The 12,537-nt window shown below is 38.6% G+C and overlaps 1 protein-coding gene across 2 annotated transcripts in view; it reads right to left on the reverse strand.

Moving 5' to 3' along the window:
- Positions 1–12,537, reverse strand: part of CTNNA3 (catenin alpha 3) — a 1,949,360-nt gene that overhangs the window by 423,300 nt on the left and 1,513,523 nt on the right. For both annotated transcript variants that reach the window (XM_036734544.1, XM_036734545.1), the window contains exon 13: positions 1,141–1,292. In XM_036734544.1, the coding sequence (XP_036590439.1) occupies positions 1,141–1,292 (152 nt within the window). The remainder of the gene's footprint in view (positions 1–1,140; positions 1,293–12,537) is intronic.

Here is a 12,537-nt window from a genome sequence, read left to right on the forward strand (position 1 = left end):
TGTGACTTGGAAGAAGAGTTTACACAAACCAGACTCAGTCAAGAGTCTTTTCAAAAATCATACCCTTTAGTCTGTGTTCCTATGCTGGGGACTACCTAAAAACATCCATATTTGTCTCATGTTAGAGTTTCAGGGAGAGTGATGATCTTAGGTACTCTGTAAGCACCGAGACCAAAATTATTTGAAAATACAAAGGACTCATGAACAACACCACAATCAATGAAGACAGAACTCTTTCCTTTTCTGGTCATCCCTACCTCCCTGGGAAGGTATGAAGAGATCCAGACCTAGAGTTGTCTACTGAATGGGCCTTCATTCTCCAAAAAGAAAAGTGCATTAGGGAACTAAAGTATCAGGGAATCTAACTTTCTGTTGAGCTCTAGTTCCCTAGTAGGTTGATACTATCCACCATTCAGTCAATGGATAAAGCAATATGGATTTATTATATATTTAATATGTCCTTGAGACAATACTAAGCACTGGGGATATGAAGAAAGTCAAAGAGCTCACGTATTAATAATAGAGACAACACTAAACAACCATATACAACTTATAGTACTGAGCCAAGGTGGAGCTTTCATTTAACTACCAAAAAAAAAGAAAGCATATGGAGTCAAGAATCATTTCCTCCCTTCCCAAATCCTGAAGAAGCCATAGTCTACGGCAGGACTTCTTAAACTTTTTCCACTGGGGACCCCTTTTTGCGTTTAGGCAGTGTTTGTTGTATGGCCTGGGGTCATGTGCAGTGCAAAGCACACATGCTTTGTGTTTAGAACCAAGGCCGCTGTGAAGTTGTGAGATATAACACTGGCACCAGCAAGCATTGCCAGGAACACCTTGGATTCATTACGTGTTAAATTTTTAATTAATTTTTGGTCCTTGCATGCTCAGAAACTTTCTACAGTTGCCAATTTTTTCATGACCTCATATGGGGTCACGACCCAGAGTTTAAGAAGCACTGGTCCACAGTGTCTGTGAAGAACAAAATCGGGGTTTACTGCTCCTCTGCCACATGCCATTGCTCTTAATTCATATTCTAGTATACAAAGGAATTCATAAGTCGACGCTCCTTATCGATATCACTGAATATCCAGATGATGAGCGGTAAGAATTTTTCAATGAAAATTACAGTCCACTCACCCTGATCATCATGACGGCACAGCGGATGTCGTGGATTGAGTCATAAACCTTTTTGGAGGCATCCACAAACTGGCTATCATCAAACTGGTGCATCGCGTTTGTGCTGAGGGCTTCCAGGGCGATGTTCACCTGGATGACGAACTCCGGGATAGCTGTTGAAATAAACACAAGATGGAAGGAAGGATTAATCCCCATGGCTTGATGGCAAGAACAGGATCTTGGCAATTAACATCTAGTCTTCACTAAAGAATACTGAAGATATTTAAAATTGTAATTTAGCTGAAAAACTGTACAAATGCACATACATTTATACATATGTTTATGTAACTGTGGAGATATATGTGTGTTATTGCATGTATACATATGTGTATTTAGGCATATGTAGTTATATGTGCATATAATTACATAAATATAGTGACATACACAAGTGTATGTTGTATTGTATACTATAGATAGATAGATATCTCTTTCTCCTATATATGCATACATTTATGTGTATATACATATCTACATATCTATACATACATACATACATACACAGAGCTAGGTGGTGAAGTGGATAGAGTGCCAGACTTGGAGCCAGGAAGACTCATGTTCCTTAATTCAAATCTGACTTCAGCTATGTGAACCTGGACAAATTGCATAAGCCGGTTTGCCTCAGTTTCTCCATCTGTAAAATGACCTATAGAAGGAATAGGCAAAGCAGTCCAATATCTTTGCCAAGAAAACCTCAAATGGGGTCATGAAGAGTCAGACAGGACCGAAAAATGGGAACAAAACTATATATATATATATATATATATATATATATATATGTGTGTGTGTGTGTGTGTGTGTATATATATGTGTATATATATATGTATATATATATGTGTGTGTGTGTGTGTGTGTATGTATGTGTGTGTATGTATGTATGTATATGTATGCATACAGATCTTTTTATGCACATACATGTGTTATTGTATATATGTATAACACTTTAGTAGGAAAGACAGTAAAATTTAACAGACAGAATGCTGAATGTGGAGTTGAGAATAACTGGATTCAAATCCTGCTTAACACACCTAGGCTAGGTAACCCTGGAAAGTCACTTAACCTCTGCAAGTTAGAGACTGATAACGTGAAAGATCCTAGAAATACTGAAAGACTAAAAAGAGATAAAATGCTTTCATTTGAAACCTCACTTTGTGCAGACAAAGGCTAGTTAAGAGAAAGAGATTTGACCAGGAACTACAATGGATTCATTTGCCCATATGTGGTTGTATTGGTAATTAAGGAGGGCTTTTAGCACTTATTCAATCAAGTGCCCTTGAAGAGTCTGGCCTTTGTTTCCTTGATTAAATTAGAAGTCCTTGATGACCTCCTTGACTCAAGTGAAAGCCTAGTTTACATGGATTTGAGTGGCATGTTCATGACATCAGAGGCTTCTAGACCACGTGGGTTTAAGTCGTATTTTTATGATGCTTTTAGTCACATGTGTGACTCATCTTTGACCCTGAACATGATATGTAAACCCAGAGGTTGGCCCTCTCCCTTGAGGCTCTCACTCCTGGAGAAGTGTTGGTGTAGGACTCTGGGCAGCTGCTCTAAGAGCCTCCTGGCATCAACCCAAGAGGCTGATGGTTTCTTGGTAACTATGAATTGTATTTGGTCTGTTTGTATTGTGTATGGTTATAATTTGTTTGTATTTGCTCTGAAGTTCAGGGTGCTGGCTTTTTCTCCTGAAGTAAGTGAGTTTATATACATATATATATATATATATGTGTGTATATATATATATATATATATATATATATATGTTTGATTAAAGTAAGAGTGTTAACCCCTTAACGTTGCTTTCCTTAGTAAAGCAGATCCAAAGAACTTCTGTTAGTGGCCTTCTGTGTGCTGGTTGTTGTTGGTTTTATACAGCCACAGGAGCTGTTAGCCGAATTGTTAATACAGTCGTAAAGATAGGACAAGATAAAATATACAAAGGCTTGAAAAATCTTTATCAAAGCTATATAAATGATTATCATCATTATCATCATTTTCATCATAATCTATTTATTTGAAGCTCTCTGGTGCAGTAGAAACAGTATTACTTTTGCAGTCAAATGCCCTAGGTTCAAATCACTTCTTAGAATCTACTTGCTAGGCAACCTCTGGTAAATTAGTCATTGTATGCTGCTCAAGCTGTTTCCTAAGATTCCATTTTCAGCCCCTTTGTGATATGTGTTGCTGAGAGAGGGGGGTCCCAAATCTATGATCTTGCATTCCTGAATTTTAGGAAAAACAAAACAAAACCGCATCTTTGCATGACTGCTCTGCCTAGGAAAAGGGAAAAAGAAAACAAGGAGGGGGCCATGGAGAAAGGCAGTGTAGAACAGAGTTATGGAAAAGATACTGAGGACTGTGAAGCAGAAGAGGTTTAAAGTCACTACTTTGGCCAGTCACGAGTATCATCTTAGCTAAGTCATTTTCTTCCTTTTGGATTTGGTTTCTTCATCAGTAAAATGCCCACAGAAATAACTATAGTTATTATCTTGGAGGGCTGTGGTGAAGATTAAATGAGATGGATGGTATACATGTCATTTAATGTAAAATGTGAAAGATACAATAAGGCATTTAAAGCATAGTATAAACTATGTTAACTCACTTTTCCCCTCTTACCACCTATGTCAGCAAAGTTCTATTATTAAAAGATATGGATGACATAGGCCCAAAGAAACCCTTAGCAAAAATTGTCACAATTAAAATATTTGAATTTTTGAATTGTAAATGAGCAAGGTAGCCAAGGAAAATCCTGACATGGTAGGGAAGAATTTTTTTTAAAGGTTCCCACTCAAAATCTTCATAGGAAGCACATTTTAATAGGCTATTTTCAAGCTCTTTACATTATACCTGGAATTACAGTCTTAAAATGTCTATATTATTGGCATTATGTTTTGCTTCACTGAAAAGAAATCATTAGTCCTGCACAGAGTCTTTCCACTTAAATGGCTGCATTGTTACATTTGGAAAAGATTAGATTTGGAATCTGAACAAGTGGTTTCAAGTCCAAGAGCTTAAACTTGGTAGCTGGATGACCTTGCGCAAGTCATAAATGTCTTTGAATGATCACTTCCTTGTCGATAAAAATGAATGCAGTAATGCTTGTATGCCTTGTCTCATAGTTATTATGGGCATCAAGTGAAATAATATATTTAAAGGGATTTGTAGCTGTAAAGTTCCATGTAAGTTATTAGTATTTAGATTAACAGCAATACCTGATCATGTTTCACTGTACCACTAACATTATGTCCTCAGTTCCTAAATTTATTGTCATTAACTCATATACATGAATTAGATGCATTTAATATGTATGTATATTATATATATATGTGTGTATATACAAATATGTGCACATATACATGCATATATGCATATATAGGTATATATACATATATTAAATATTTAGGATAAACATGCATATAGGGATTATAGTTATCATGGTCTTCTGTTAGTGACTTTATATATTAATATATAGAGATCCATGAACTTGTATACTAAAGGTATAGAATTTTTTATAATATTTTGGTGTACACGTATATATGTGTGATTAACACATATGTTGGTCACAATGAGAAAAATCTAAATAATACACAAATGTAACTAGATGATGGAAATATTTGGAAGCAATAAGTGACTTGCCCAAGGTCACACAGCCAGTAAGTGTCTGAGGATGGGTTTGAACTCAAGTTCTCCCGACTGGAGGTCCAGTGCTCTATCCATTGCCCTACCTAGCTGCCCCAGGTGTTAGAAAGTTAGGTAAAGTTTGGATGTATTTGTGTAATATGTATGTACATATATTGTGTGCATATCCTATTGCTACATCTATATTTCCATATACAAATGGATAGAACCATAAAAATATGTAAGCCACCATCACTGCACTGACCACCATCTCCCATCACATGAAGATGGAGACGGCCCTAGACTCTGAGGTCAAGCATCTTGGGAATAACATTGCCCCACACATCATCAGACCTGTTTCCAATCCAGCTTCCAGAGTCATTACTGAAGGAATTATTGCGGAGAAGGACCAACCTTCTTCAATACCACCAGAAATGACTGCTGATCAGCTGCCACCAACAGTCAGATAGTTACGGGATCCCCAGGAATGGTGGCATCAACACACATACCTCCTCTCTACCCCCCCACCCAGACTACAATCACCATTCCTGCTTGCAGTCCAACTCTCGCAGCCATCATCCAAGGAAGTGGCTCCAGTGGAAAAAAGCCATCATCCCTTCCAACTGCCAGTCACAATAGGATATGCTACCTGAGGTAGCAGGGCACTGATAGGGAAAAGTACAAGGCAGCATGTGCCAGCCAAGTTAAACCATCATGGCTGCCCTGATCAATATCTCCCCCGAGACCCTGACTGATATACCCCAGGAGCCTTGGGGAAAGCACTATTACCAGCCCTGGGCCTTCAGCCTTCATCCATGTGGATAGACAGCCTAGAAATGGCTTCCAAAGGTACTCAAACCAAAGTCTGAGAATAGGAAATTCTTGCTACTTAAGTCCTGGGGCACCATCAAATAATTCTACATCAGCACTCGATGTCAGTGGAAATTACATTAAAAAAGATATGTCCCCATCTACTTTCATGCTGCACTCCAAATGTTCCTGCCTGCTTTGATGCTTCACTCTAAGGACTATGGGACCTTTTCATCTGATTTATAGCTGAAGACTTTCAAATGTGTCATCTCCCCCATGAGAATGTGGGCTCTTGGAGAATAGGGACTGTCTGACTTTTCTGTTTGTATCCCTGGTGTTTACCGCAGCACAGTCCATGTGGTGCTTAATAAATCCTATATTTATTCACCTGTTCACTCATATATACCTAAATACACACACATAAACAAACACCTATAAATTACTGCTGTAGACCTTGTACAAATATGTGCAAGTCATTATCCTAGGATCCCAGAATTGTAGACTTAGATGGCAAAAGGTCTTTAAAGTTTCATTTGTCCAACACTTTTGTTGTACATGAGGTCTAGAGAAATTAAGTGAAGTGCTAATTGTCATCAAGATAGTAAAGAGAAGAGTTCCAATATGAATGGAGTTACACTGATTTGGAATGAATGAAACATGAGAAGGGAAAGGAGAGGTCTAAGCCTAGAGACAGCTAAGTTGCAGAGTGGATAGTATTGGACTTGGAGTTAAAATCTCTTGGGTTCAAATTCTGCTGCAAATGCTTACTATCCATCTGACCTTTACCAAGTCCTTTATCCTCTCTGGGACTCAGTTTCCTCATATTTAAAATGTTAAGACTAATATCACATGACCCACCAGGGCTATTGTAAGGGTAAAGTGAGATTTGTGTTTCTTTATGAAGTGCTCTATAAACCTTAAAGCACTATTCACAATTTATAGCCGTTATTAGAGTGCACCAAGAACATTGGGCAAGGGAGACATTCTAGCTAATGGGGAAAGAATACTGCATTTGGAATGAGAAGGGGCTTGAGTCCTGGCTTGGTCATTAAATATGGGACAGTGAGAAGGACCCTGAACATCTCTTAGCCTCTGTTTTCTAGACTTGCTTTGCTTCACTTGTACAATGTCTTGGTGCGGGTAGGGGGGATTAAATGATCAGCAAAGTATCTTTTGTCTCTCAGTCCCATCATTGTACACATATTTGAGGGACTATCAGAGAGGATGAAAGAAGCTCTGTTTTTCACTGAGGCAGGGTGTTGAGGGTCTGAGGAGGTTTTGGGAGGTGATATATTGGATCTTGAAGAAATCCAATCCAATCTAATAAACATTTATTAAGCACCTATTACATACCGGCAGGGGGTTAAGGGCAGAGGATACAATTAATAAAAGAGATACTCAAGGAGTTTACAATTTAAAGGGGGAAATAACATAAAAAGAGGCAAGGAAAATGGGGGAGGAACACCAGGGGCTCCAGGCACAGGAGCACAAGGACATCTTGTTTTGTGTGGGTTGAAACCAGGTAGGGAAGCATATCCAAAGTGGAGTGAGCAAAGTCTAGTTTCTGCTCTCTGTCAAGAAAAGCAGTGGAAGGAATTGGGTACTCCACACTTCAGTCCTCCAAAAAGAGGGGAGAAGGGACTAAGGGAAGCAGTATCAATCAAGACATGAGTTAGCAGCGTGATAATGAGATCAGGGGCAACTAGGTGGCACAGTTCATACAGTACCGGGTCTAGAGTCAGCAAGACTCATCTTCCTGAGTTCAAAGCCAGCCTCAGACATTTACTAGGTCTGTGATCCTGGCCCAGTTACTTAACCCTATTTGCCGCAGTTTCCTCATCTGTAAAATGAGCTGGAGAAGGAAATGGCAAACCATTACATAATCTATGCCAAGAAAACCCCAAATAGGGTTACAAAGTGAGATATAATACTAAAAAACAATCGCTGATGAGGTTAGAAATCATGAGCTTCTACTGGGAGAGGCGGCTTATCCAGTGGAGTTGAAAACAGGCACGGCAGCAGATATACAATGGCCAAGAAAGACAGTGACATTAACAGATGCAGATGAACAGGGGAGGATGAGCTGCTTCTGGAATGGAGAAAAGAGAAATAAGAATCGGGGTATAGATAGTACGTGAAAGAGTATGGACAGAATATAGAATTTATGAGGGATAAATTTGGAAAATTTCAAAGTCTCAAATGATAAATGGAGTTGTACAAATTTTCTGGTTGGGTATTTTTTTTTAATTTTAAGTTTAAATTGATTTTTTGCAGGACGAAAGATACATTGAGACTTGTGATTTCAATGGTATAGGTAATTCTCTTGTCGAAATCCTCTTCAGCAACACAAGCTGGATTGTTTGGGAACACAGTGCATGTACCCTCCTGCTGGCAAATGTACAATGTTCTTTTCTTTAGCACAATTTGTTTATAGGGTAAGTGGCATGGTGCTTGATTGCTTCAGTTCAGACATAAATGTGATTTCTTCCCTTTTCATAGTGTGACCTGAAAAACAATTTCCTGAGTGCTGCATTGCTCTGACCCTTACCTAAAGGACGGAAGACTGACCTGGCAGATTGATGTCTTCCTAGGAATGAAGTGAACCATGCAGTGCTGATATCTTTTTAGGAGATGAAATACATGGGAACTAGGGTGTCCGATGGCTAGATACCATGCCAGATTTGGGTCTGGAAGTGCTGAGTTCAAATCCTTCCTCAGACCTCACTCTGTGTTTCTGGGCAAGTCACTTAAACTATCTTAGCCTCAGTTTACTAATGTATGAAATGAAATTAATAATAGGATTGCATTTGTAAAGTGCTTGGTAGACCTTAAAACATTATATTAATGGCAGTTTGTTATTGGAATAATAATTATTTTGCTTCATTAAGGATCTGAGAACTTAAAAGTTAATAACTGCCACCATATTTCAAATCAGAACCTCTCATTTTACAACATGAAAACAAACTATAATAGACCAAGAATGATGTGCTAGAAATTATCCAGCCTGAGTCCCTTAAAAGAAAAAAAATCAGTGCCTTTTTTTAAGCCAGTCATTTCATGGTATTCTCACTCACACTGTGACAAAGACAAACAGCCAAGACCAATATCTCACAAGCCACTAAATTCAACAGCACATGCAACATTCTGCGTCCATAGTCCCCCACCTCTTGATCAAAAAGAGAGAGGTGCTGATGCCCAGACAATACAAGTGACTTCACCAAAGTTGATTAAACAGGTGATATAGCCCACAGAGTGCATGTGTGTGTGTGTGTGTGTGTGTGTGTGTGTGTGTGTGTGTTAGGTAGGGTCAAGATCTGACTTTATTATATAGGGAGTTCCATTCAAACAATAAACAATTGTTAAGTTTTCACTATGGACCAAGGACTATGCTAAGTGCTCTGGGGGAAAAAATGCTCTAACAATATAGGTCAACAACTACTCTGCAACTAATAGCCTAAGGGAGCTTTGGGATCTATAGTTCAAGTGTCTTGTCGAGGGTCACATAATATGTGTAAGGGGAAAGATTTGAACACGGGTTTTTCTGACATGAGGCTAGCTTTCTGTCCACTGCAATATGCCTCCTGCATGACTTTCAACACACCTCTGACGACTATAGTGTTTTATTACCATTTTAATAAGGAGGAAAATTGAGGCAGAGATGAGAACTAATTTGTCCAAGCTAATGCACAAAATGTCATGATCTTGATGATGTTCAAAGTAGCAGATTCAAAGTAGGGATTACAAGTCCACTGAGACTCCAATCTATTTCCCTCACATTTAAAAAAAATGTCTTTTAATTGTAGCACAAAGACCCTACACACACACACACACACACACACTCCAAAACCTTCCTTAATATTCCCTTTGGAATAGATGGTCTAGGCAGCCTCTGAATTTCTTTCTAGTCTAAATCTAGGATTCTGTGACATGATGAGTCAACTGATTTTAAAGCCATTCCAAAAGGCCAGCAAAATTCAGCATGCGAGTCTATCCATCTCTTACAGTCAACATTTTCTTTCCTTAAAAATGGTTTTGACATTTGAGTCTATACTAGTAAGCAAATTGCCTGCTATCAGCATCCTTTGGCAGCTTTTGGAGAAACCCCTAATTACAGAAAGGGCTGGTTATTGTGTCATGGACAAGAATGAAACAATAAATTATGGTATTTTAAACTAGATACAACTCTGCCTCCCCATGACTGCTGCTTGTTCTCATTTTCATTCCTCTGAGGTTCCCTTCAATAATAAACTAATATTAGTTCCAATTAAAATAGAGGCCTTTAGAAGCCAAAGCTTAATTTCTGGAGTGCAGATGGAAATGGCAACTTCCTCCATCTTGCCAGCCTAAATGGGCTATTCTTAGCTGGGATGTAACACATTTGGCATTTCATTAACCTCGGCCACAAATATGAGTAAGCCTTCCCTGGTTTGTGAAGCTGCCAGGATCAGAGGGGCTCTGGGCATTTTTCTTTCCTTCTCTTTTATGCTCTCATGGAAAGACCAAATAAGGGTCATTTATTAGCTTGTGATTGTTCATTGAGAAGAAATCAGTAATTATCAGAAGTGACTTAGCTCAGGAGAATGCAGCGTTCGATAGATTATAGACCATTTAATGGGAATGATCCTAGAGGGGCTAAGACAAATCCATTAGAATCAATAGAGTATAGATCAGGAGTTCTTAACCTGAGGTTAATGGACCGTAGAGTGTCAGTGCATAGATTGCAGGGAGATAATAAACTTCAATAAGGAATAACTGCATCTTTATTTTCAGTAAACTCTAAATGAAATTTCACATTTCCTTCGAGTGTTTGAAAACATTACTCTGAGAAGGATATCATAAGATTTACTAGACCACCACAAAAAAGATTAAGAACTCTTGGTCTAGGGGAAGATAAAATGCATATATTTACTACTAATAATAGTAATTAATAATGATAATAATAACATAGTAAAGTTTGCTAAGGACATACATATATTAACTAATCCAATGTTCAATAACCCTTTTAGCTGAGGGAATTAAGGCCTGCAGGGGTTAAATGACTTGGCCAAGGTCACACAGCTAGTACTTCTTAATTTTGTTTCTATTTTCTTTCCAAAAGCAAAATTATCTTGACATAGAAGACGAGAGCACAAAAATAACCAAAAGGAAGTACATCTCCCAGACAAGTAAGGGAACTGTTAGAGCGAACCTAAATGTTCCTAATGAAGTTGAGGCACCTGGTCCATATGAACTTAATCTTAGGTTCCTGTAAGATCTTGCAGATATAATGCTGAGCCATTATCAGGGCATCAGAAAACATGACACAAGCAAATGCCTCATTTAAAAACAAATAGAAAAGGAACAGAGTATTGAAATCGTATGACAGGAAATTTGGCTTAAATTCCCAGGAGAACTCTAGCACATACGATTAAAGAACTGATGGGCAAATATATGGAAATAAGACTGATAGCTGCAAAGAGTAAGCATGCCTTTACTAAGAACAGAGAAATGTGATTCACTTTGTTTTTCAAACAGGATAAAGCCATAGAACAGAATAATGCTGGGCAAATAATTTACCAAGATTTTAGCAGATCTTTCGATAAACTCTTCTTTGGGAGGAGACAGAGAGCTAGGGATTGAATGATAATACATTCAGATGCATGGATGGAGTCAGAGAATCATAATTGTTCAATTTCAGTTTGATAGGAGTACTCCAGTGGAATATCATGGAAATTTGTTTTATTTAACTTTTTTTAACCTGTAACTTAAAAAGGCAAGGATATTATGTTCATGAAATTTGCAAACGGCACATAGTTGGAACACCTTGAACTGCAGCATCCAAATCCAAAAGAATCTTGACAGGGTAGGGCATTGGGCTGATTTGAATAAGATGGAATCCAATAAGAAGAAATGTAAAATCATCTGTTTGGGTCAAGCTCACAAGGATTAGATGTGGGAGACATAGAAAGACAGTAGTTGTTCTGAAAATGATTTGGGTGCTTTTATGGCCTTCATGCTCAACATGAACGAATCAGTTATGTGATGTGATGTGACAGCCAGACAATGTAATGTGAATTTGGGCTGCCTTAGGAGGAACAGAGCTTCCAGGAAGTGGAAGCTTCCTCTGATTCTGCTGTGCCCTCAATAGACCTCATCTGCAGCATTGTGTCCAATTCTGGATACCATGGTTTAATAAGACATTGATAACCTTGAGAATGTCCAGAGAAGAACAAGCAGGTGAAGGATCTGGAGTCTGAGACATGAGAAAGAGATGAATGTGCTAGATAGTTTTACCCAGGAAAAATAAAGACACAGAGGAGACAAGATAACTTTCTTCAAGTCATTTAATGGCTGACGTGGAGGAGGGTTGGAGGAATTAACCTGGTCCTTTTTTATCCCCTGAGGACAGAACCAGAAGCAAACTGTGGAAGCTGAAAAGAGACAAATTCAAAGGTTGATGAGGGACTGGAGATGGGAAAGCTTCCTAGTATTTGGAGCTGTCCAAATGGGGATTGTATTGTTTCCAAAGCTGATGAGTTCCCCTGTTTCAGGAGTCCCTTCCAACCTGCCAATCCTATATTCTGTGATTCTGTGATTTGTGCAAGCAATGAACACAAGTCTTTGTGGCTCCAAGTCCAACAACCTATGCCTTGATTCAGGGATGTCAAAGGGGCCTACTTTGGGAACAACAATAACAGGGCTAATATCCAACATTTATATAGCAACTGAAGGTTTGCAAAGCACTTTATAATGTTGAAGTCCTACATACAGCAAGCAATGGAACACGGTGAAAAGAAATATTAATCAAAGGTCCTGAGTTCAAGGCCCAGCAATGCTCATCATCAGGTGAGGGACTTTGGGCAAGGCACTTAAGCTTTCTTAGACTTAGTCTCCTCACATCTAAGATGAAGGTGTTCTATTAAGTCCTATCTGGAGTGCCTTCTAGGTGTGGAG

This window comes from Trichosurus vulpecula, chromosome 8 (genome assembly GCF_011100635.1).
Source record: "Trichosurus vulpecula isolate mTriVul1 chromosome 8, mTriVul1.pri, whole genome shotgun sequence".
Lineage (NCBI taxonomy): Eukaryota > Metazoa > Chordata > Mammalia > Diprotodontia > Phalangeridae > Trichosurus > Trichosurus vulpecula.